This window comes from Ceratotherium simum, chromosome 29, assembly GCF_057802395.1.
Source record: "Ceratotherium simum simum isolate JZ-2026a chromosome 29, ASM5780239v1, whole genome shotgun sequence".
NCBI classification, from domain to species: Eukaryota; Metazoa; Chordata; class Mammalia; order Perissodactyla; family Rhinocerotidae; genus Ceratotherium; species Ceratotherium simum.
The window spans coordinates 16,159,972-16,185,546 of NC_141928.1; the positions used below are offsets into that span (position 1 = coordinate 16,159,972).

The 25,575-nt window shown below is 53.3% G+C and overlaps 2 protein-coding genes across 6 annotated transcripts in view; one reads left to right on the plus strand and one right to left on the minus strand.

Moving 5' to 3' along the window:
• The first annotated feature begins 3,659 nt into the window (after positions 1–3,659).
• PHF19 (PHD finger protein 19) lies at positions 3,660–24,670 on the plus strand. 4 transcript variants are annotated; one of them, XM_004423380.3, is made up of 15 exons: positions 3,660–3,836; positions 6,235–6,435; positions 6,942–7,023; positions 9,812–9,907; positions 10,381–10,481; positions 11,278–11,426; positions 13,254–13,349; positions 14,083–14,151; positions 14,354–14,474; positions 16,019–16,086; positions 17,394–17,555; positions 18,158–18,245; positions 19,048–19,133; positions 20,620–20,715; positions 22,008–24,670. In XM_004423380.3, the coding sequence occupies exons 2-15, from the start codon at positions 6,250–6,252 to the stop codon at positions 22,348–22,350; spliced, it is 1,743 nt and encodes a 580-aa protein (XP_004423437.1). In that variant the 5' UTR covers positions 3,660–3,836; positions 6,235–6,249; the 3' UTR covers positions 22,351–24,670. The 4 variants fall into 4 exon arrangements, with proteins under 4 accessions (XP_004423437.1, XP_087275305.1, XP_087275303.1 ...); XM_087419179.1 differs by lacking the exon at positions 3,660–3,836 and adding an exon at positions 4,620–4,942 and having other exon boundaries at positions 6,230–6,435; XM_087419177.1 differs by lacking the exon at positions 3,660–3,836 and adding an exon at positions 5,292–5,736.
• LOC101403474 (protein CutA homolog) overlaps positions 10,475–25,575 on the minus strand; it is a 34,868-nt gene continuing 19,767 nt past the window's right edge. The window contains exon 7 of one of the 2 annotated variants that reach the window (XM_087419190.1): positions 10,475–10,947. In XM_087419190.1, the coding sequence (XP_087275316.1) occupies positions 10,881–10,947 (67 nt within the window). In that variant the 3' untranslated portion in view covers positions 10,475–10,880. Of the gene's footprint in view, positions 10,948–19,117; positions 22,257–25,575 lie in introns of those variants that run through there. The other variant, XM_087419191.1, reaches the window with a different exon arrangement.

Consider the following 25,575-nt stretch of genomic DNA (forward strand, 5'->3'; position numbering starts at 1 on the left):
ATGAATGCATATGGCTTTCGCACCATCATAAAGCCAAAAAATCGTTAAGTCGAAACATAATAAGTCAGGGACCTTTTGTATATAGACCTCAATTAAGCTGACTTAAAAAGTAAAATAGTGAAAATCACAAGTGACTTTTATTGTCTTCCTTGTGCTTTTCTATACTTTCCAAGTTGTCATTAATTGAAAGAAAAAAGAAGAGTGCAGCAGATGGAGGAGGACGGAAGGCAGGAGACCTCCTCTTGAGGTTCTTTGGCCTTTGTGCTGAGACACAGCTGAGAGTAAGGAGACTTGTCCTAACTCCCCACTGGGTGTGACCTTGGGGAAATCACTCCAGCTCTCCAAACCTTGTTCTCTCCCTGTAACCGGACCTGTCGCCTGACATGCCAGGTGCACCAAGCTGCGGCACGTCTCAGAAACAGACACGTTGGGACACTGTGCGCAATGATGGCCCTGCACACGTGGCAGATGGCATGATTACCAACCTTCTCTGCTGCAATCTCCTCATAATCTCCCTGCCCTTCCCATCTTTAAAATTACTGAATATTTCAAACATACAGAAAATAGAGAAAAAGTTTTAGACTTGAGAAGGAGAAGGATCAGAGAGAACAACTATGGACCAGCCACGCAGCTTTGTCAAATCTTGACACCTTGCCATATTTGCTTCAGATATTTTTTTCAAAGAAATAAAACATTACAGATATAATTAAAGCTCTTCCGTACCTCTTTCCTCTCTCATCCCCATCCCTCCCTTCCCATAGGTAACCACTATTCTAAACTTGGTGTCTTCGAGTTCCCATGCATGTTTTAACACTTCCACTATCTAATTGTATCCCTAAAAATATACAGTAGCATAGTTTTGAATGTTTTAGAAAAAAAACTTTTTGTATCACACTGTACCTATTCTACAACTTGATTTTTTTTTCTCAACTGTATCTATGTCGAGGCTAATAATCTTAGTTTATTTTTACTCCTAGTATGTTATTCCATTGTATGAATACATCACAATTGATCTACCTGGACTGCTGTCGATGGACAATTAACCAATTTCTCATTTTTCACAATTCTATGCTGAGTGAGTGGAGCAGAGTCATTGAATTGCAGATATGAGCAGCTTCAACTTGATTAGATGTTGCCAAACTCTTCTCCAAAGTATTGTACCAATTTACATCCCCATCAATGGTGTATGAGGTTCCAACCGGCCCACATCCTCACCACCCCGCCCCCGCTCCCCATATTGACAGACTTCTTACTCTTCGCCAGTCTGGTGGGTGCGAAATGGTGTAGCACGGCTCTTTCCATTTGCATCTCTCACATGACCAGTGAGGTTGAACATCTTTTCATATTTTGGGCCATTTAGGTTTCCTTTTTTGTGAATTGCCTTAACACATTTTTTAGAAAATTGGGTTGTTCATCCTTCTCTTATTTGTCCACACTTTAACCTGCTACTGCCAGATCCTGAAGCAAATTCAGATCATGGCACTTTTCTGCTCTAGATTCCCCACGGCTCTCTCTAGAACATGCACAGCTTGTAACCTTGCTCAGTGGCCCTGTTGCCCGTGGGCTGACAATCGAGCTTAGCCCATTACACTCAGCTCCACCCTCTCTTCCAACCTTACCTTCCACGGCTTCCTCCACACACCTGAACTCCAGCCTCCTGCACACGCCCACCCCTCCACCGGGAAGGCTCACCTCCCTTTTCTGCATTCTATCTAAATGCCACCTTTTCCAGGATATTTATCCTCTCTTCTCAATTCAAAATTAGAGTGGCCTCTAAACAATCACTGGTGACACCAAACTTTTCTAGTGGCATTTTGTAGTGTTTTAGCAGCTCCCCATTTCGCATACCCCTTTTTTGTTTACAAAAGCACCTGCTCCTTTGTTATGCTATTTTAACCCTCATTCATAATCTGATTTTAACCACATCTATGCAATGGCCCTGTGAGACAGGGTACCTGCTTTGAGGAGATGAGGAAACATGGCCTAAAGGGGGACTAGGTCACCGAAGATCCCACGCCAGCCCCAAGGCAGAGCTGGACTCAAAGCCAGGACTCCTCCCGTTCCCTGGCCAGTTCACCTCACCAGGCCCCTCATATTCATATATGTGTGTTGTTGCTGCTTGTGCCAACACCTGACTCCCCCATGAGACGGTGGGCCCCACAGCTCCCAGTTCGAGTCCCACCCCAGGGGGCACTCAGGGAATACATAATTTCTTGACAAACTACAATAAGCACTTACTGCACACCCACTGGTTGCAGGGGCTTTGCATGTATTAACTCTAACTTTCCCAACAACTCTATTTAGATGAGGAAACTGAGGCTTAAGAGTTGAAGTGATAACTCAAGGTCCCATGACCAGTAATCAGAGGAGCTGGCCTATGACACCCACAGATAAGTGCTTCCTTCCGTTATCTCTGCAGCGAGCATCCTAAAGGCAGACCCAGCCAGCTGGAGAGATCACACCCTAAGGCTGGAGGCAGAGAGCCAAGGATGGGCAACTTGAACAGGGAAGGCTGGGGGATGGGAGGGTCCTGTCCACTGGCCACACCCATGAGGTACACACTCCCCAGGCTCAGAGGGGTGTCTGCAGAGTGTGATGGTAGCAGGTGAGAGGAGGGCAGAGGGATGTGGGCGTTGTTGGCAAGTGTTCTCCATCCCACCCCAGCAAAGAGTGAGTCTGGATGGGGACATGTCTGTCCTTTCTCCCCAGGGCAAGGACCCCATATGACTAGAGCCATGCCCTTGCCTCAATCTGCCATTCCTGTGACTCTGTATGTTGTCTTTCGCTGTGTGCTATTTATTTATATGTTGTGTTTGTGCATGTGGTATTTGCGATTGTATCTTTGTATTGTTTCTGGGCAATGTGTGTCTGTGTGTTGTTGGTGTATGTACTGTTTCTTTTGTGTGTCTACTGTGTTGTGGCTCTATGCCTTTTGTTTGTCTACCTTATGTGTATGTTCTGTTGTGGGTCCACCCTGTGTACATTGTGTGTCTCTCCTTGTGTCTGTGTCTATGCTCTGTAACTGCCTCTTTGTGTGTTCATGTCGTGTATATCGTGTTGTGAACTTGTATCTGTGCTGTGTGCGCTGTGTATCTGTGTTATGCTTGTGGTGTGTCTCTGTGCTGTCTGCGCTGCAAGTTCAGGGTGTTGTGTTTTCATGTTGTGTTGAACCCCGTTTGGGTTGTCCTGAATCTGTGTCTACGCTGAGTCTGTGTGTGTCTGCACCTCCCTGCCGTGTGTCTGCGCCAGCTGTAGGTCTGTGCCATGTGCACAGAGTTGTGTGCTTCCTGGACAAGCGTGTGCCTGCCCTGAGTGCCGTGCGCGCGGGCGGGTGCTTCTGTGTGTGCCCGCGTTGTGCCTGCGCCTCCGCGGGTGGCCGTGTCGCGCCGCGGGCTCCGCGTCCCCGTGCACTCGCGCCGCGTGTCTGCGCCCAGCGCGCGGTGGCGGCGGAGGATGCGCGCCCGGGGGCGGGGGCCGGGGCGCGGCGCGGGGGCGGGCGGCGCTGCGGGGCCCCGCGGCCGCGGGCTCCAATGGCGAGGCCGGCGCGGCCCCCGCTAATTACATAAGCGGGACGTCAATAATTCGCGGGAAAACGCGAAAAAGATGGCGCCCCGCGCCCGGGGGGCCCCTTCCTGAGCGCCCCGGCCCCTCCCTCCTCCTCCTCCCCCCCTCCTCCCCGCGGCGCCCCCGCCCCGCCCCGCCCCCGCCGAGACCCCGACCCCGGCCCCACGGGCGGACACTCGGCCGGGCAGCCGCGGGCCGAGCGCAGCCGCCTCCGCCGCCGATGCGCCTGGTGGCCAGACTCCAAGTGGGACCGGCGGACACGCAGCCGGGCGGTAAGTTCAGCGCCGCAGGCTGCCGGCCCGGGCTGGGGGACTCCCCGCCACACTCTTCTCTCCCTGTACGCATCCGTCTTTTCGAAATCTCCCCGAACTTTGGCGGCTTGAACGCCCCCGGGGGGGGTGTTGGAGTCCTGGGGAGCCGCGCGCCTGGAGGATGAAGGGGGGTGAACGGAGTCCGCGGGGCGGCGGGAGCCACGCCCGGGTCCCCGAGCCTTTTGGGGGGCGTGGGTGACAGGTCGCTATTCCCTTGCCCCAAATCTTTACTTTTTCGGTGGGGGGGGTTGGAAACCGACAGGGGCGTTTGGGATTTTGCTCACGTCCGAAGTCAGGCTGCGGCAGGAGTGGGATGGGGGAGGCTTGGCGTCGGAGCGACTGAAGAGAGGAGCGCTTGAACCCGAAGGGGGTTCTTCTGCAAGCTTTTTTTTCCCCTCCTGAACACCCTTTTTAAAAAGCCAACGGCCGCCCTGGGAGAGGCCCCGGCGCATGAATCATCCTCGCTTCCTGCCCCCGCCCGGCCCCGCGCTCCGGGTGCCGCGGATTTGAACTGGACGCCGACGGGAACCCGCAAACAGGCATTTCTTTGCAGATGGGTTTGAATCAGCCAATCACAGCCCGCCGGGGCCCGCTCCGGGAGGATGGAGGCGCGGGTTGGGGGGCCGCCACCCGGGGGCCCCTCGCCGGGCCAGGGGGGGCGCGGCGACCGGGCCCGCTCCCAACGGCGCGGCGGGGGAGGAAGTGTCAGTTTGTGAACCTGCCGCGGCCTGGGCCCCAGGCCTGGCGGGCGGGGACCTCGCAGCGCCCGGGAGCCAGGTGGCAGGGAGAAAGCAGGGATTCGGACTGCATACCCTGCCCAATGCTTGTGCGCTCTGCCCTGGAGAAAGAGGAATGGGGCGGTGGGGAGGAGGGGGACGTGGCCGCACTGCCCCCTGGGGAGCCAAGACCTTAGCAGTGCCCGGCCTGCCCCAGGGCCCCTGACATGCACACACACATATTTAGTTTCTTATACTCACTGACGTACTGCTGTAGACATCATCAGACACAGTCTCACAGGAGTACACACCACTCACACGGAAAATACACAGGACTCTCTCCCTGTCTGCGCACCATCATAACACCAGGTGCCCAGCGCCCTGGCAGAGAGGGAGGGGACCAGAGTAGCGGGTACAGGGAACAGAACAAGGCTGTGTTTGGCGTAGTGCAGAGTGTGTGGAGGGGCATGGAGCCAGGTGAGCCCAGAGAGGGGAAGAGGAGGCTTTGGGGAAGGCTTGGAATGCCAGTGAAGGCACTGGGGTGCCCCAGAAGGTTTCTGGAAGGGAGAATAAGAAGATGGGAATTTGTGGAAGAGTCTGGTGGGGAAGCAGGAAAACAGGGAGTGGCCTGTTTGGCATTGGGCGCTGGTGGTACCATTCCCATCCCAGGTGCCCAGCATAGGTGAGCACAAGGTTCAGGAAACAGTTATTGAATGAATGAATGAATGGCCCATGCAGAAGAGAGGCCTGAACTCAGACCAGGACAGGGAGTGGAAGAGAGGGGCCGAGGCCAGAAGTCACTGTGCTTGAAGTTGGCTGACTGTGGCAACTCATTGGTTGGAGGAGTCTCAGATGCTTGAGGGTTCTGGGGACCAGAGAAGTACCATTAGTAGGCAGAGAGAAAGCCATGGGGAGCAGCACATTTTATGGGATGGTGAGAGACAGGCATGGAGAGGGTGGCATGGGGATGATTTAACTGCTTGGAGCAAATTTGCATCTGAGTGAAAGCATAAGTGAGTTTAAATGCCCCAGAATTGGTTTCCATTAAATCATCCCATAATTGAGAACAGAAAAGGGGATTACAGAAGACACAGATGGCCAAGTCTATACCAATTCACCAGCCACCCAGGAGTTTTCCTTTCTAGGTGAGTTTTCTGTGGCCAGCTCTCAGGGTAGGGGTAGGGGATAAAAACTTCCCGTTGATCCCCTGGAGAAGGTCCTCGACTCAGACAACATGGAGAATGTTTGCTTTCGGGGTGAAGCCTCAGGCTCCTCAGCTGGGGAGTGTGGTTCAGGCCCCTGGGCAGGGAGACTTTGCTGTTGGTTGAGAGATGCGTTCTCATGAGAAGACAGCATGGTATGGGTGGGAAGAGAGGCAGAATTTAGAATCAGCTCCCCTGATTATGAACCATGGCTCTGCCTCTGACCTACTAGCCACTTCCCCTTGCCAAACCTCAGTTTCCCTACTTGTAGAATGGGAATAATAATGTCTCCCTTGGAGGCTTCTCATGAGGATCTGGTGAGATGATAAAAGTGTCTGGCACGTAGCACGGGTTACATAAATGGTAGTTTTCTTCCTTCTCCTGGTGGACTTTTGAAGCTGGGAAGCCAGGAGTAAAAACCCTGTTCTCTTTCTTTTCCAGTGTCAGTGGAAGCTGATGGAGAATCGAGCTCTGGACCCAGGGACTAGGGACTCCTATGGTGCCACCAGCCACCTCCCCAACAAGGGGGCCCTGGCAAAAGCCAAGAACAACTTCAAAGACCTGATGTCCAAGCTGACGGAGGGCCAATATGTGCTGTGCCGGTGGACAGACGGACTGTATTACCTCGGGAAAATCAAGAGGGTAAACCTTTCCTCCCCGGCCCCAGTTCCCAGGCTCAGCATCTCTCGGCTCATCCTCTGGCCTAGGCCTCAGACCAGTGATGGAGGATGTGGGATTGCTGGGAAATTCCCTTCTTGTCCCTCAGGCTCAAAAGCTGACAGTGGAAGGAGCTGGAGTCTGCTTCTGCAGGCGCCATCCTTAGGACCAACATCACCCTACCAGTTCTTTAGAAAAGTGCTCTGCGAGCCTACAAAACAAAACAAAGTCAGGTTGGAGAGGATCACAGATGACCATCTGGCCTGTTCTGTCCTCAGCATTCCCACCAAGTTGTCTCGCAGTCCCGGACTGTCCAGCTCCAGTGACTGGGCACACACTCCTTCCCCTTCTAGCCTAGCTCCTTTCTGGAGCACCAGGAGTGGGTCCTGGTCCCTCTGCCCTGCAGGGACAAAAATGGGAGAGGAAGACGCTGTTCCAGTGGCTTGCCCCCTGCCACTTTCTCACGTTGCTCCTCCCTCTCCGTGCCCCAGGTCAGCAGTTCTAAGCAGAGCTGCCTTGTGACTTTTGAAGATAATTCCAAATACTGGGTCCTGTGGAAGGACATACAGCATGGTGAGTATTTGGAAGATTTCAGGCACTCCTGCCCCACCCCCAGTCCTCTCTCCTCCACCTCCATTTTTTTCCTTCTCTCTTTCTATCTCTTACCCCTGGCATCTGGCCTTGTCCATGGACCCCCAAGGCCACCTGAGATGATGATCAGACTACCAGTGGTGCATTTACATGGAAAGGCACTTACGACATCTGTCATCCCCTTGAGTACTCAAACCTCATGAGGGAGGTGGGCAGATGGAGAGAGTGGCTCGGGGAGGTGCCGGGACAGCTGGGATGAGTCTCAGGCCTTTGTTTGCTTCCTTGCTGTACTTCTGCTGCACAATGCTCTGGGTCAGTCTGGGGCTAGGAATGAGGAGGGGTCCAGGCAATCAGAATTGTCACCTCTAGATGTGAGTACAGTGTCCCTTATCAACATGTGAAGAAAACTAGTGGAGATAGCTCTCTCCATGGGGGAAAGACCAAGTAAGCAGAGATGGGCCAGGCAGGGTGAAGATGGACATGCCTGGATGGAGCTGGACCAGCTTTCCGGGTTGAAAGGGAGCTGGGTTGGGTCCCATCCCTGCCCTCCGAGAGCTGACACTGTCTTACAGAGATGTCAAATCGGGGCCATTCTTGCCACCATTCTCCTTTCCCATGGATATGGCAGACATCACTAATCAATCATATTTGATATATGTAACGATATATATCGTTCTCAACACTCATGTAGTTTCAACATGGAGCTCCAAGCAGCCAGTACCAGTCAATCAGAGTTGCCATGAGAGAAGAAACCTGTCTGCCATTTATGCTCTAACAGGAGAACAGACATGGTGGTATGGGAGGAAGAGGCAGAGTTTAGGGTCAGATAGACCTTGGACCACCTTCTAGCTCTGCCACTGACTAGCTGCACATACTTGGGCAAGCAATGTAACTTCTAGCCTCAGTCTCATCTGAAAAAAGGAGATAATGAAAGTACTGGCCTCACAGGGTGGTTAAGTGAGATAATCCAGGTAAAAGGCCTAGCCCAGTGCTATTGTTACAGGGGGCAGTTTCTAAAGAATTTGTTACCGTAAGAGATGCTTTCAAGGAGCCTGCCAAGCAGAGGCCACAGAACCCAGCCAGTTAGTAGAGCGTCCAAACTGCCCCTTTGTCCGAGATGTTGTGGCTGATGCAGACTGATTCTTCTCCAAACCCGTCTCACTCTAAATTCATTATATAAGTTTATATAAGGAAACCCAGGCCTCCTCTCCTGGGTGACCCCTCTTATTGAAAGCATAGGGAGCCAGCTGGTGAGGAGAGAGTTCACCTGAGCAGACCTTGAGTAGAAGGCCCACTGTACCAGGCACGAGGCGGTGCTGCAGTGCTCACCTGGGGAATGGCGTGGCTCCTCAGCCAGATAACTGCTCCTCACGGGCAGGACGGCGGCCTCTCTGGCATCTCCCAAGATGAGAGCATAAGGCTGGACACGCTGTAGTTATTGATCCATCACCTCATTAAGCCAATGAGGACATACTGAGACCCTTGTGGGCACCCCCTTCCTGGAGGCATATTCAGGAATAGGAGGCAAGAGACCATTTATTCAACAAACATGTCTTGAACACGTGTCATGTGCCACATTCTGAAGGAGGTCCCAGGGACACATGGATGAAGAGATACCATTTCTGCCCTTACAGAACTTTCAGTCTGCAGGGGGAAATTAGACAGAAACACACATCAAAATGTATTTAATTTATTCACTCAAACCTTTCACACATAAATCTGTATTTATTTTTCAACCCCCAAAAAAATGCAAAGAAAAAAAAGAGATGGAGAAGGAACCTGTAGTTTAAAAGCTATTGAGCACACTTAAAATTGTTATGACGTTTTTATTTGAGACAATTGGAAATGTGAACACTAACTGAATTTGTTGATGATATTAAGAAATTATTTTTAATTTTTAGGTGCAATAAAGGCTCTATAGTTATGTTTAAAAAAGAGAGAGAGACTCCTAATCTTTCAGAGATACACACTGAAATATTTATGGAAAATGAGTATCTGGAACTTGATTCAAAATAATACAGGAGGGGAAGTGGGTGGGAATATATTTGAAACAAGATTGGATGGGGCCGGCCCCGTGGCTTAGTGGTTAAGTGCATGCGCTCTGCTGCTAGCGGCCTGGGTTCGGATCCCGGGCGCGCATTGACACACCACTTGTCAAGCCATGCTGTGGCAGGGTCCCACATAAAGTAGAGGAAGATGGGCACGGATGTTAGCTCAGGGCCAGTCTTGCTCAGCAAACAAAAAGAGGAGGATTGGCATGGATGTTAGCTCAGGGCCGATCTTCCTCACAAAAAAAAAAGAAAAAAATTTAAAAAAAAAGAAACAAGATTGGCTATGAGTTCGTTAACTGTTGGTGAGAACATGGAGTTTCATTATAACATTCTGCCTATTATTATCCCTTAACAAAATCTAAAAAAATTATTTAACATGAAAAATTCTTTAACAAATCAAGTTAAATTAGGCAGGAGAGGCAGTGTGATATGGTCAAAAGAACAAAGGATTTATATCAAACAGCCATGGGTTTGAATCCCACCTCTCCTACTTACTAGCTGAGCAAGGGACTTCACCTCTCTGAGCCTCAATTTCCCCATCTTTAGAATGAGGTAATGATAACAGGCACCTCAAGAGTGGTGGGGAGATTCAGTGAGTTGGCACAGGGGCCCAGCACTAGGCCTAGCATCCAGTAGAGGCTCAGCACCTGGAATGTGATGTCAGAACTCTTCTAAGTCCTGGACCTGACCTGACCCTGGAGGGCCTCTCTCTCTTTCAGCTGGTGTTCCAGGGGAGGAGCCCAAGTGCAACATCTGCCTGGGGAAGACATCGGGGCCACTGAATGAGATCCTCATCTGCGGGAAGTGTGGCCTGGGTGAGTGAGATGAGCAGCCCTGAGAAGGCCCCGACCTGTGGGTCCCCATCCCCACACTGGCCCCGGACGGGCACTGCTGCAGACTCTTGGGGCCTCAGCTGGCTTCCTGTTTCTCTTGGAGCTCCAGAGTGACAGGGGGCCAGTGTCTGGGAATGAGGGCCCACAGAGGTGACCCTTGAGGAGTGCTGGGGCTTCTGGAAAGTGAGACAAGTTATGCACTTCGGAGCCCCCCTGGGTGGAGAGGATGGGTGGGAGAGATGGAGTGCAGAGGCTGAAGCCAGACCTTGTCCCTCCCCCACTGGGGCCCAGGCTGTCTTAGTCGCCTGCTTGGATACCAACTTTGGCTGCCTTGGTGAGTGTCGCCAGCCAGTCCCCTGGCAGCTGGCAGGCACACAACTCCCTGCCGCCTTTGGGCTGACTGGCCTCGGGCCACTGCTTCCTCGTGAGCACTCACCACCCCTCCTCTGCCATAGGTTACCATCAGCAGTGCCACATCCCCATAGCAGGCAGTGCCGACCGGCCCCTGCTCACACCTTGGTTCTGCCGACGCTGCATCTTCGCGCTGGCTGTGCGGGTGAGCCCTCCATCCTTCCAATCCCTGCCTCTCCCCCTCCTCCAGTCCGGAAGTCCAGAGACTCCCTGGGCTCAGGCCTGACTCCCTGTCACAGAGCCTGGGCTTTGGCGGCAGACAGTGCCGCTGCCACTTACCAGCTGTATGTCCTTGGCCTGTTTTCTCAGCTGTCAAACGGATACAGGTGTGGTGTCAGGAGGAGACCCCTCCCCCCCCAATGAGTGGTGCTTTGCTATTAAAAGAGAAAATCCAGGACCGACCCGCTGGCGTAGTGGCTAAGCTTGTGCGCTCTGCTGCTGGCAGCCCGGGTTCGGATCCCGGGCGCGCACTGACGCACCGCTTGTCGGCCATGCTGTGGCGGTGTCCCATATAAAGTGGAGGAAGATCAGCACAGATGTTAGCTCAGGGCCAGTCTTCCTCAGCAAAAAGAGGAGGATAGGCATCGGATGTTGGCTCAGGGGTGATCCTCCTCACAAACAAACAGAAAAAAGAAAATCCATGTAAGTGCCCACACCCGCTACATATTGGTTATTATTGTTGACTTTATTGTTGTGCTTATTACTCTTAATACTGTTATTAATGGAGACCCTTCTGGGATAGAGAGGAGGGATTTGGAATTGATGAGAAAAAGCTCCTTGCGTTTCTGGCTACGCTGGAGTATCTGTGGGTTCCCCTGCTCGGCATTTCCCTTGATAGCCCTGTGCTGACACCTGTGGCCCAACCGGGCCCCCCCCCCCCGCCCCCGCCCCCGCCCCCGCCCCCGCCCCCGCGGGTGACTCGGGTCCTCATCTCCCCGCAGAAAGGCGGCGCGCTGAAGAAGGGCGCCATCGCCAGGACGCTGCAGGCCGTGAAGATGGTGCTGTCCTACCAGCCCGAGGAGCTCGAGTGGGACTCACCCCACCGCACCAACCAGCAGCAGTGCTACTGCTACTGCGGCGGCCCGGGAGAGTAAGGCCGCGGGGGCGGGGCCTCCCCGAGGGTCGGAGCACGGGGCGGGGCCCCCAAGGAGGCGGGGCAGGTCCGGGCGCAAGGGCGGTGCGGGCAGGCCCGACGGGGGCGGGCCTGGAGAGTCAGGCGGAGCTCGAGGGGCGGGGCCTGAAGGTAAGGAAGGCTGTGGCGTGGGGCCCGAGGGAGCGGAACCTCAAACGGAAAGCCCGAGTACTCGGGCCGCGGCGATGAAGCCCGAGGGCGGGGCTCGAGATGGCGAGTCTAGCGCTCCGCGGCAGTGGGGCATCGAGAGTGCAAGTGTCTGCTTGGGGCACCGTGGAAAAGAAGGCAGTGTTGAAGAGCGGTTAAAGAGCCTGGCCCCAGGTGTCCAAATCCTCCCAGCCCCTTACAGCTGTGCAATCCCTGAGCCTCAGTTCTCATAACAGTTTTCCCGTGATACGGGGTTTGTGAGCAGAGCCTGAATTACATAATTCACAGAAAGGCTCACAAAGTGCCTGGTACTTGGTAAGCACTTAATAAATGTGAGCTGTTACTGGTGGTGCACCAAAGTTAAGATAAACCTTTCTGTTGTCAGAGTCAATGAAAACAGGCTACTGGTGAGATCGTTTCCCTGGCGGTGTGTAGGCAGGGGCTGCGGTCGTATGTTGGGGAGGCTGTGAAGGAGATTCTTGCCCTGGCTATGGGGCAGGAGTCTTTGATTCTTCCCTGCTGGTCTGGGCCTCCATGTAGCCATGGGCAATTGAGCCGGCTTCCTTGGGCTGACTGCACCAGACACTCTGGGAGGAAACCATTGAAGTAAGAGATGGGGATCTCTGCCCTCAGGAAGCTCAGCCTACAGGAGCCCTGGAAGTCCTGAATCTCAACCCCAAGCTCTGCTGACGAGCACTAGGGGTTGAAAGCTGTGCTTACAGCCTTGCCGGGTAATTTGGACAAATCGCTCGAACTACTGCATCTCTCAAGTGGAATTAATAACCTCGGCCCCATCAGCTTCCCGTGGTGTTGAGAAGCCTGTGGGATAACAGATGGAGAAGTGCTTATACAGACCTTCCAGCATTAAGGCAGTGGTTCTCAATGCTTACTGAGCAGAGTTGCCCAAGGCAACTGTTAAAAATGCATCTCCCAGGGGCTCCCCCAAAGATTGAGTTGGTCTGGAGTGGGCCAAGAAATCTGCATTTTAACCTAGACACACACCCCCCCCTGCCAGGTGATTCTCATGCAGGTAGTCCACGGACCACACCTGAGTGTTATTAAGGCAATAATAGTTTTGGCTCTTCATTCATATTCAGTGGATAGTTGTTAAATGCCCATGATAGAGCAGATACGATACCAGGTGAGAAAAAACCAGATGTAGTGCTGCCCATGGAGCTTACAGGAGCCATTATCCTCCCAGGAGCCATTATCCTCCCAGGAGGTCTCTGGACAAACCTTGCCCTGTCAGTGGTGTTTGGGAAGCAGTATGTGGGGTGCAGTCCAGAGATGGGGGCTCCAGTGTGACATGGCACAAGAGCACAGGCTTTGAAGTAGGAGGGCAGGATCTGAATCACCATCCACCACTTGCTTCCTGAGTGACCTTGAGCAAGCCATTTAACTTCTGACTCAGCTGTAAAATGGGAGCAGTGGCCTGTCTTATATCACCTGGTGAGATCAAATGAGGTAACATTTGCCCTGCTTCCAGGACCTCCCCTGGCACACCCTAAGTGCTCAGAAGCTGTGAGTTCTCTCCCCTTTCCCCTGGTGGAGGGCAAGTTTGTGCTGGGAAACGTTGCTGAGGCTCATGCTTGGCTGGGAGTGCGGGCCTGGCTGACCCTGGCTCCTCTGGCTCTCCAGGTGGTACCTGCGGATGCTGCAGTGTTACCGGTGCAGGCAGTGGTTCCACGAGGCCTGCACCCAGTGCCTCAATGAGCCCATGATGTTCGGAGACCGGTAGGTACTAATCTGGTCTGGCTCAGCCCTGAGGTTGAGGTGGGGGGACGGGACAGCAGCAGCAACTCCTTCAGATTACCTGCCAGGCCCTAGACAAGTGGGGTCTATGATAGTGTGAACCTGTCTACGGGAGGCAGCTCAGGGGGAAGGCCTTCTCAGTAGAGGAAGATTCTGGACCACATCCCCAGTTGCCATTGACTTGTGGGGGACCTTAGACGAAGCCCTACTTTCCCTAAGCCCTGGTCTCTTCAAGTGTCTGGGGAAAGAGGAGTGACATAGGCCCTGCCCCATCCCTGCCTAGGATTGTTGTGGGAGCCCCTGGGGAAATGGATGACTTGATCTGGCTTCCAACCAATGGGACTAAGCTAATGGAAGGCTTATGTGTGTCACACCAGATATCACGTGTCTGGGTTGGTGATTCATGTTGTTTGTGATTGTGTGTGTGTGTGTGTGTCTCAGAGGGAAGAGGGTGACCACTGCAGCTCATCTCACTCTCTGAACTCAGCCACCCTCCAGGGCAACAACACTGGGGAAGGGGGTTGAGGTGCGGGTTAGAGGGGTAGGGGAGTATTTCTTGGTCCCTGTCCTGTCCCCATCCTTACCCCCTTAGAAGCCACCAGTCCTAGGAATGAGAACAATGCTGACTGGGTGGGGAGTGAGGGGGTGAGGAGCTGGACTAGAGTGGGGTGTCAGAGCCCCTCCCACCACAGGCCCCCTCTCCACCCCCACACAGGTTCTACCTGTTCTTCTGCTCTGTGTGTAACCAGGGCCCAGAATACATCGAGAGGCTGCCCCTGCGATGGTGAGAGGGTGGGGCTTGGCCCAGGCCCACCGCTGTCCCCTCCCCCACCCCTCCCCTCCCTCCTCCCTCCAGGAACAATTCCATTTCCAGCCACCAGGTCCCAGCCTGGCCCCAGCCCTTCAGCCCTGACCCAGGAGGCTCCACCCCTGGCTGGGCAGGCTGCCACCTCACCTTAGCCCCACCTCCCTGCCCCCTTGCCCAGGGTGGATGTGGTTCACCTGGCCCTCTACAACCTGGGAGTGCAGAGCAAGAAGAAGTACTTTGACTTTGAGGAGATTCTGGCCTTTGTCAACCACCACTGGGAACTCCTGCAGCTTGGCAAGGTATGCAGGACCATGGGACGCCAGAGTGGCAGGAGTCCATTCCACGGTGGGGTTACCAAGGCCCACGGAGGCGAGAGGTTTGCCCAGGGTCACACGGTGCAGGACTAGGATCTAGGTCTCTGAGTGCTCACTCTTCAGCAACACTGCCTGTCTGGGAGGGCTGCTGGCTGGAACAAAGACCCAAGCCTTTTAGCTGCTGCATCCTTGAGTCCAGGCCTCTGAGCCTGTGCCCTCCAAGGGGCTTCTTGACCCAGGTTTTGGCAGTGGGCAGGTCAGGGCCTCACCAACTCAGCTGCAGGGAGCTGGGCTCTCTCCAGAGATGTCTGACTCACTCCAGATTACCTAGCTAGAATGGAAAGTGAAGTGGGCCTGCCCCCTGCTGGTCCTACTCTGAATAGCAGAGTGGTCACCGGGGGTCCTGGGAGCCTGAGATGCATGGAGTGAAGTAACAAACCAGAGACTTGCAGGATGTCAGAGGTGGAGAGTGACTTGCTGGTGGTGAGCACAGCTTTGGAGCTGAGCCAGGGCCTCCCCCACCACTTCCATGGTGGGGCCATACCCCCTTTTCCCTAACGACACCCTTAGAATCCTCTCCACCACATCCAGAGTGAGGCGTCTTCTCTACTGACTGCCCCAAATCCTTCTTTGATGAGACAGGAATTTAAAAGAAAAAAAAAAAGTAACCCTTATGCTTGGCAAAAGCTTTTCATATAACGTCTTCATTTACGGTGTTTAATAATTTATAAAAGACATACATATTATAAAGCCCTAAAAGATAGGCAGAGGTGGTATATTTTTAAATAACCTTTTTTTCTGATTTATAAAAAAATCATACATGTTCCTGGTAGAAAATTTTTAAAGTACCAAAAAGTATAAGGAAGTATACTTAAAAAGAAGTCATCCATACTCTCACATCACACCCCCCAGAAACAACTGCTATTAATGCACAGGTGCATATCCCACCATCCTCTCTTCTATGTCCATTTTTTCTTTTTACATGGCTTAGATTATACAGTATATACAATTTTAAATCATCTCTTTTCCAGTTTACATTATACCATAAATACTTTTCCATATTATGAAAGAAGAAAATTTTGTCAGGATTTTTAATGGCTGCATTGGTTTCCACCAAAGCTCACTCACTGTTTCCTTCCTGATGGGCATGTAGCTTCTTTCCCATTTTTCATCCTTGGCCATCATTAGGAACAGCACTGCATGAACATTTTTGTACATAAAGTTTTGTTCATGTTTCACTTTATGTCTATATGATAGATTCCATGGGGTAGCATTACCAGGTCAAGGGCAGGGACGTTTTTAAAGCTCTTGTTACATTTAGGACAGGAGTTATTCTCCCCATTTACAGATGGGGAAGTGAGCTCAGAGAGATGAAAAGACTTGTCTGAGATCATGGAATAAGTTGGTGGTCCTCACCTGGAGGACTCGGAAGCATCAGGAGATTGCGGGGAGCGAGGGGACAGGGCCTGAGGCTTCCTTAGACACCATGTGCCTGGGTCTGACTGTCTTGCTGGCCTGCTCCCCCTTAGCTCACCAGTACCCCCGTGACGGACCGAGGACCACATCTCCTCAACGCTCTGAACAGTTACAAAAGCCGGTGCGTGCAGGGAAGCGGGGTGCCCTGGGGCCCCCCGACAGGTGGGATTTCAGTTTAAAGTGTCCTCCTACCTTATAGCCTTTCCTCAAGCTGTGCTCCTGCCTGGGTCTCCCTCCCTTTCTCTTTGACTAGATAAATCCTACCCATCCTTCAAGATCCAGGGAGCATCTTTGTGATGCCTCTCCTGATCACTCCAGCAGACTGACACATTTTGGGACTGGGCTCAGCTCCACATGGGGCTGCACCCCTGATCTCTGAGGGCCCGTCCTGCTCTAGCCATCTGGTTCTGGGCACTGAGGGATCGATACACCATCTCTCAGGCAGGCTGTAGCCTTCTAACTTGACCCCAGCCCATGTCTTCCCGTCCAGACTTCTGAGTTCCTCTCAGAACACACAGCTGACATGTCCCTGGCTAGCACCACAGGGAATGCCTGGGCTCCTTAGCACGGCATTCAAGGCCTCTTCTGATCAGACCCAGCCCATGCCTTCTGCCACTGCCCCTTTGCTTAATGTACCTTGGCTGTCAGCCATACTGAACCCTTTGTCCTCCTACTCGGCGCTTCTGCTCACACTCTTCCCTTTGCCCAGGATGCTCTTCAATCCCTTTCATTCATTGGTTCCATCAACAACTATTTGTTGAACTGCTGTTCTGTGTCAGCCCTTTGTAGGTGCTGAGGACACAGTGAGAACTAAGACATGGTCCCTGCTTCTGTGAAACCTCTCCAGACATCTCTAGACAGGATTATCCACTCTCTCTTCCATCTTCTCATGGTTTGGGGCCCAGACACAGCCCTACTCTTGAGTACATGGGGCCTCCTGCCGTCCCCTGGACAGTCTCTGGAGGGTAGGGCTGTGTCTGAGTCACCTCTGCAGCCTCATGGCAGCTCAGCCAGTGTTGGAAGGATAAGGGAAGTGCCTGGACGTGCTTGTCTCCTTGGGGAGACCAGAGAATAGAATGGTGTAGAATCCAGTGTCTCAACCATAGGAGTTCCACTGGGAGCTGGAGGAGGCCTTCCTGTAGGACGTGGCCTTGGGGCTGATTGAGGCAGAGAAGGAAAGGGAGAGGAGCAGCAAGAACCACACATATGCAGGAGTAAGGACAGGGAGGAGCCATAAGCCACATTCTCAGCCACCAGCCGGGACCCCTGATCCCATAGGCTTTGAGGAATCAGTGTGTCCAGGGGCCACTCAGGATTTTAGCTCTGGGTCCAGGGAGGCGGAGAGGGTAGTTTTAACACTTGACTCTCCTCCCCAGGAGGATGGACCGACAGACTCCAGAGCTTTCTCCTCCCCCTGCTACCCCCCAGGTTCCTCTGTGGCAAGGAGATCAAGAAGAAGAAGTGCATCTTCCGCCTGCGCATCCGCGTCCCACCCAACCCTCCAGGGAAGCTGCTGCCTGACAAGGGCCTGGTGCCCACTGAGAATGGCGCCTCCTCTGAGCTGCGTAAGAGAGGAAAGAGCAAGCCTGGGTCAGTGCCCGGGGACACAGGGGCTAGGGCTGCAGCTGACCTCGGGTTCTCTGCTCCCAGCCCCAGCTGATGGGCTCTGTGGTGGGCCCAGAGTACGGTGGCATCCAAGTGAGCAAGGAGGACTGACACCCAGCTAGTCATAGCTGGAGGCACCCTGAAAGGGCCAGTCAGTGACTGAGCCGAGCCTTGATCCCACATCCCTGACTCCTTCCACCACAGCCCCTTATGGCCTTGCTTGGAAGGAAAGCCAGATCACAGGACCCAGTCTTGCCAGATGAGGGCTTAGGCAGAGAGCTGAAGGGGAAGTCAGAGTGGAGGGGGTCCCTAGCTCTCCTGGCTGAGCTGAGCCCCCTCATCCTGGGCGTCGGGGAGCAGAGCATCTGGATGCATGTGCCTGGAGAGGCACCTTCTCTTTTCTGCCCACCATGCCCCCCTCCACACCCTCCTGCACCTACTGCCCCAGAGGATTCCCCTTCTTCCCCAGGTCTCCTTGTGAAGACCACCCCACTGCTGTGACCCCAGCCCTGCCTCTCCTCCCTCTGGGCCACCTCTGGGCCTTCAGGCTCTGACTGAGCCACCCTCTCCCTTTTCTGTCTCCACAGTTTGTTGCCTCACGAATTCCAGCAGCAGAAAAGGCGAGTTTATAGAAGAAAAAGATCAAAGTTTTTGCTGGAAGATGCTATTCCCAGTGTTAGTTTCTTGTTTTCTTCCTCTCCACTTTCACATGCAGGGTCAGCACATAATAGGGATTCCTGTGCAGAAACCTAAGTCCCCCAGGCCCAGGGGACTCTCCCATGTCCCTTAAAGGAGAAGCCAGTTCCTACCACAGCTAAACAAGGAAAAGCCAGGCACTGCATGACCACTCTTTTATCCCCCCAAGTTCCCCCAAGAACCCAAATGGGGCAGGCGTAGGTAATATCCTTGCCCCCACTGTCCAGGTGGGGAAATGGAGGGCCAGGGAGGGGCAATGACTTTCCTGAGGTCACCTCAGGCGGTGGCAGAGCCCAGCCTAGGACCAGGAGTCCAGATCTCTCTCTCTCCTCCTTCAGTAGCCCTGCATCCTCACTGAAGCCCACCCTGTGGGCAGCAGTATTAGCACTGCCTCAAATCTCCGCAGCACTTGGCAATTTACAAGGCCCTTTTACAACCATCACTTCATTCTACTGTGCTTCCTGACACCTCTAAGAGTGAAGCATGGCAGGGGGTACCGTCCAAAGTTTGCAGTCGAGGTAACTGAGGCCCAGAGATGGGAAGGTCATACAGTCCGCTAGAAACAGAGCCAAGACTAGAACCGGTGTGACTTGGCTCCCTGGTCAGGGCTGGAAATAAAGAGGACGTGACAAGTCTTACCCTCAGGAGGGTCCAGCCCTCAGAAGACCTGGCTGGACCAGCAGGCAGCCTGGGTGGCCCTCAGCAGGGAGAAGGGTGTTTGTGGGAGGCTGATTTGATGCTCACTGACCCACCCTCCCCCCTCCTTCCTCTGTGTCCACAGAGCGACTTTACCTCCGCCTGGAGCACCAACCACCACCTGGCCAGCATATTCGATTTCACGCTGGATGAGATTCAGAGTTTAAAAAGGTAACAGGGGGCCAGCCCCATGGCTTAGCGGTTAAGTGCGCGCGCTCCACTACTGGCGGCCCGGGTTCGGATCCTGGGCGCGCACCGACGCACCGCTTCTCCAGCCATGCTGAGGCCGCGTCCCACATACAGCAACTAGAAGGATGTGCAACTATGACATACAACTATCTACTGGGGCTTTGGGGGAAAAAAATGGAGGAGGATTGGCAATAGATGTTAGCTCAGAGCCAGTCTTCCTCAGCAAAAAGAGGAGGATTAGCATGGATGTTAGCTCAGGGCTGATCTTCCTCACAAAAAAAAAAAAAAAAAAAAAAGGGTAACAGGGAGAGACCCAGCAGAGGTCTGCCTGGAGACTAGGGTGGAAATCCAGTGGGGAAGAGCACCTCCATTCCCCAGCAGTGAAGGCAGGCTCTGGAGTGGGGGAAGCAGAAAGCCATGTGAGGGAGTGGGAGCTCCCTTGGGGTTATCCCAGTTCAAAAAGTCCATATTGCGTAAGGCTGCCTGAAGGGTCTTTATACGTTAGAGCTTTCAGCCTAACATCGCCCTACTGTAGTCTCCAGGGCTCCCCAGAGCAGGCTTCAAGGCCTGCCTGGCCTGGGCTCTCCCTGCCTCTCCAACCCTTCACCCTGCCTCACTCCTGATACCAGAATTGCTGTGATTGTCCCACATTCACATTTCTCCAGGAAGCCCTAGCTAACCCTTGCCAGGCTTCCTGTGTATTCCCACCACACCTCATGCTTGATACGCCTAAGGGAAAGGACTGTGTATTCCATCGTTTTATTTCCACAATTACCTCCTCACCTGTTTTTGCATGGTTGTTATGAGATTCAAACAAGATACTGTAAAGGAAAGCATTTTGGGCCTGTAAAGTGTTGCACTGGTGTCTGGGATCTCACTCTTTTTTTTTTTTTTAACATTAATCACTACAAGAGTGAGTTTTTGTTTTTGTTCTGTTTTGAGGAAGACTGGCCCTGAGCTAACATCTGTTGCCAATCTTCCTCCTTTTTTCTCCCCAAAGCCCCAGTAGATAGTTGTATGTCATAGTTGTACATCCTTCTAGTTGCTCTGTGTGGGATGCCGCCTCAGCATGGCTTGATGAGCAGTGAGTAGGTCCGCACCCAGGATCCAAACCGGCGAATCCCAGGCCACCCAAACGGAGCACGCGCACACTTAACCACTACGGCCGGCCCCCTGGGATCTTGCTCATTAATGATCATCTTTAATTATTGTCACCAGTGCTTATATCACCACCAGGGGAGGGTCGTCAGGGAAGGCTTTCTTGACTCCTTGGACTTTGAAGGCTGGGTGGGTAGAAAATGGACAGGCAGAGAGGAGGCAGCAGCTGAGGTGTGACAGGAAGCTCAGCAGTGGGAAGGCGGGCCTATGCTGGGACAAAGGATGCGTGTCAGAGGGGCCGAGAGACAACTGGAGAGGTCTCAAGGGGTGCTGAGGGCCAACAGCAGGCTCACCCTCTCCTCCCCCTCAGCGCCAGCTCAGGCCAGACCTTCTTCTCAGACGTGGACTCCACTGACGCCGCCAGCACCTCTGGCTCTGCTTCCACCAGCCTCTCCTATGACTCCAGGTAAGCTTCCTGCCGGTCTGGGCTCAAGTTCCGTCATTCCCCCAGCCCCTCCACCTTCCATTTCTGTGACGTGTGGTTCATTCTGAGTCTGGGGCTCAGGGACCTGGCCTTCTGCAACTGTGAGTCTGGGTCTGGGACCCTCTGGTTCTGAGTCACAGGGGTTCAGACAGGGGCTGAGTATGGACATTCAGGTCACTCCTCTTCACCTGCTGCACAAGGTTGTGTGACACTTCTTGCTGGGTATTTCCAGTTCTGGGGTTGTTTGACCAGAGGTTCTTTCATTCTGGGGTCCTTGGCCTCTGCACACCATAATTTTGCATGTCTGCACCTCTGACTGCAGGGTTCCCTGAGCATGGTTCTTGCCTGTCTGAATCTGGTGTCTGTCTTCCAGGTTTCTAAAGAACCATTGATTTGGAAGCCTGATGAGGGGAAAATGACATCCTGCAGGGTGTAGAATCTGGGAGAGGGGATGGAAAACCCTGGGGCCTAGCTGAGGGTACAGCCTGTTTGGCAAGAGCTGGTCTTCAGCAGCAAAGGGAGGGTGGGGCTTAAAAGCATATACACAAATTCTTCTGAACTCTGAGGCTCCTTTAACTGTATTTTAGGATATTTGAGGCCCTTGCAAAAGTAGAATTAAAAGTGCAATGCCCACAGAAGTGTGTCTTGGGACTCTTTCTGTCTCCAAACATCTGTCTCAGTGTCTTTCTCTGCTGTTGCCTCTGTACTTTCATTTGTTTCTTCCTGTTTCTGTGTTCTCACTAGCTCTTCAGGTCTTGGTTTCTAAGCGTCTGTGAATGTGTACCTCTTCCTGTGTCTGTTTCTCTACCACCTCTGCCTCTTTGTCCGTGTGTGTTGCACAGAGACGTCTGTCTCCAATCCAGGCTCTGGAGTACAAGGTACTTTAGTCTGTAACCCCACTCCTACCCCTATTTGACTCACCAGCTACAGATGAGTCCCAGGTGAGAGACAAGCCAGTATAAGCAGGACCTCCGCACTGCACGACTTCAGGAGGCACAGAGAATGCTGCCCCTGGACTTGTGCAATGCTGAGATCCTCAGTATGAGGAACACGTGCCTTAGAGCGGGACATACCCAGGTTGGTATCCTGTCTCCACCACTCCCCAGCTGGAGGTTTCTCTGGAGCCTCCCTCCTCAGGGCTGTTGTGAGGATCCAGTGAGATAATCCATGCCCAGAGCCCAGTGCCTGGTGCCCAGGAGAGTGCCTGGAGAGAGGCACTTGTTAGGATTATCCCATCTCATTCCCATCATCTTCCTCTTCCCCTCCTGATATAGACGGACAGTGGGCAGCCGCAAGAGGAAGCTGGCAGCCAAAGCGTACATGCCACTGCGGGCAAAGCGGCGGGCAGCTGAGCTGGGTGGACGCTGCCCCTCGGACAGCAGTGCAGAGGGGGCTTCAGGCCCCGAGCGGCCAGACGAAGGCATCGACAGCCACACATTCGAGAGCATCAGTGAAGATGACTCATCCTTGTCCCACCTCAAGTCATCCATCACCAACTACTTTGGCGCAGCTGGGCGGTTAGCCTGTGGGGAGAAGTACCAGGTGTTGGCTCGGAGGGTCACGCCCGAGGGCAAGGTTCAGTACCTGGTGGAGTGGGAAGGGACCACCCCTTACTGACGAGCCCTCAGAGGATGCCAGGAGCCCTGGAAACCAAAGGAGAGACAGTGGAAGCCACAGGCTCCCCGGTTCTCTCCAGGCAGGGGTGGGAGAGGGAAGCAAGACAGTGCCTGGCAGAAGGCCCTTCCTGCCTGCCAGCCAGGCCAGGGCCTGTGCCTCTCTGCTGTGCCCACCCTGCTCTTGGGCCGCCTCAGGCTCATCATCCCTTTGCCTGTGCCTCTAAGGTCCGCTGGCTATTTCTCAGTGTCTCCACACACCCCACACTCCCTCAGACTGTTCACGTGTTCCTCTGAATTTGTGTCCCCCTGGCTCTGTGACCCTTTTTCCTGAGGCCTGAATCTTTCTCTTTGTTCCCAATTCTGTGTCCCTTTACTCTCACCCCTTTTGGGTGTGTTTACACACCCTACGTGTGCATGGCCGTCCCTCCACTGGATGTCCTTCACACCAGACCCATGGGCAGCCTGTCCTCCCAGGGACCACGTTATAAGAACAGGAACCTCCGAGAGAGAATGGGGGAAGGTGGATACGAGGATGCCCTCGGAGCTTTTCTCTCCCACTTTCCTGCCACTCCCCCTGCCCTTGGAAAGAGGTGGTGAGGGCGGGAGAATGCCAGCGCCTCCGTGAAAGCCTGTGCGGCAGAGACCCTGGGACTCTCAGGATGTGAGCAGTGAAAGGGCTACATCTCTGCCTCAGAAGGTACCAGCACCAGAGCCCAATTATTAAGGTTAAGAGTGATGGCTGCTAATGTCAGCTTCTGAGGTCCCAGAAGTTTTCCTTTCCCTGGCCGCACTGCCTCTTAGTTGCCATGGAGCTGGGCCTGGCCTTGCTGGAATGGAGACAGCCTTGAAAACCTGAGGCACAGGGAAAGAAAGTGGGAGAGAAGGAAGCCATGTCATGCTTAACCTCAAACTGTTTCCTAGGCCTCCCACCCCAGACCCACCACACACACAGCCGAACAATACACACTCACTCTCATATAAGCTTCCATCCACAGGTGTGCCTTCACTTTCCAGGCAGATGCATGTGGCCCCTGGCCTCTAGGTGTACAGACACACATACAACCACACATTCTCTCTGGTGCCAGCCTGGTTCCTCCCCTTGGCTTTCTCTTGGCCCTCTTCCAGGGGCCATGTGCTGCAACTAAATGTGAAAGTCCAGCTCCTGCCCCCTTCTTTCAGCCCATGACACAGCTTTGACCCCATAGGGAAGCCCAGGGGACTCATTCCCTCTTATCCCCTGCCATGCCCTGAAATTGACAATCACTTTTTTGGGACAGGTTAGGATTTTTCAAGGGCCTGCGTCATTTAGTCTCCTCAAAGGGAAGCCTTTGTCAGTGAAAATATAATTCTTAGAACCGACATTTAAACCCGTACCCATCTGGAGGGAAACCAAAAATGGAAGGGGGAGGCGACCCCTCATTTTTGCTGCTTCCAGAGATATTAGAAACTGACTCACTTGATTGGAAATGGAAAGAAGTGCCTTGAATGGGGGGTGGGTGCACCAGACGGGGACCAGCCTTGCCAGCGGCTGCTGTAGCCTCCAGCTTGGCTGAGTTTTGTAGGCTGCCAGCTGCAAGGCGAAGGTGGATGAACAGTAAAGGGGGGTGGGCAGCAGGGGCAGCAGGCCTGTGGAGCAGGCTTTTCCCATTATTGGGCTGATCCCCCTCCCTATCTGTGCGCCTTCAGGGGTCAGATAGTTCAGATGCCCCTTGCCTCAAGTCTTAGCTCCTACAGTGCCTTTCAAATGGGACCTCATCTCCTGTGCACAACCTACCCACCTCCCTCTGCTTCCCTGGCATGGCCCAGGCAGGGACAAGCTGGACTTGGGCCTAGTTCTCCCCCTTCTCAGCCCCACAGCTGCTGCCACTGAAGCCCCCTACTTGGGCCAGGTGGAAGAGGAGCTGAGAAGCCAGCCTCCAGCTTAGCAGGGGTGTGGGACCTGGGATCCAATCTGTGGCTTCCTGCCTGGCTTCAGAGAGCTCAGCAACCTCCCAGGCCTGTTTTCTAGGCTTCTAAAAAGCACAGGATGAGCAAGGCCTGTCACAGTGCATCTGCACCTCCTCTACTCTGGCTCCAGAGAGGCTCTGGACTTGAAGAGGGAGGAGAGAAAGGGTATCTTCCCCACTTGGGAAGTCAGCATAAGGCCTAGCAAGGTCACCCTGACTCCACACCCCAGCATTCCATTCATACCAGATAATAGCTGCATTACTGCCAACTGACCTTATAACCCTGTGCACCTTCAGAAAGATTTATGGTTTTGAATTGCTGCTTTTAATAACATTTGTTATATTAAAGTTATAATTAATGTGTCTGACTTACAATTTAAAAGCTCCCTATGAAAAACTGCCCGTCATGCTCCTAATGAACTATCAGCTGTTGGGTAGCAGGAGGAATTGGCCCTGCTTTCTGGTTCTGGTCTTGGTTCCCTGGAGGCTGAGGAGGAATGGCAGGACCCCACCCTCTCTTAGGCTACGTGCCACTCCTGCCGCTGCCTACCACATTCTCTCAGCAATATTCTCACCCCTGCGGCCCAGAGGACGTGGAACCTTTTTTCTACTGTGAGTACGTGACCCATGGGGGCAAAAAACATTAGCTGAGGACCACGGAGAAGTAAAAAGTGGGGAATGAACTTAGAAATTGACCCTATTAACATATTTAAGTACAGGCACTATAAAACTTTACCCAGTACACACAAGCACACCATTCTAGAAATCTGAAATGGGTTCTAGGCCTGGCTCTGATAGTTACAACCTGTGCCACCTGGTCAGGTTCCTTTGCTTCAGTTTCCTCACCCTTCAGATGCCAGAGAATCGCCAGGTGTTGAGAGGGAACCCTTCACATGTAAACGTGATGGATTATTACTCTCAGTAAACTTCTCTAAACTTGGGGCAGTTTGGAAAGAGGAGAATATGAGATGTGAAGGGATAGGAGAAAGTCAGCTGTAGTGAGGTGAAGGCCATGGGTACAACTGAATTATGTAGTTTCAGGGGGAAAATGTAGCCTGTTAATCCCCGAGTGTTAATGCCTGCCCTTAAAAATCTTAACTATGGCTCCTACTTTTTTCCACTTCAACCTTATAACTGCCCTTGGAACAAAACCACAAATGGTAGTGGTGGGGAAGGGGGATGGGACGGTCTTCTCTGGGCTGAAACCAATGGACTGGAATGAAAAGTGAATGGCACAGGTGTCAAGAGACCTGGGGTCTAGCCCAAGTTCTGCAGTGAGC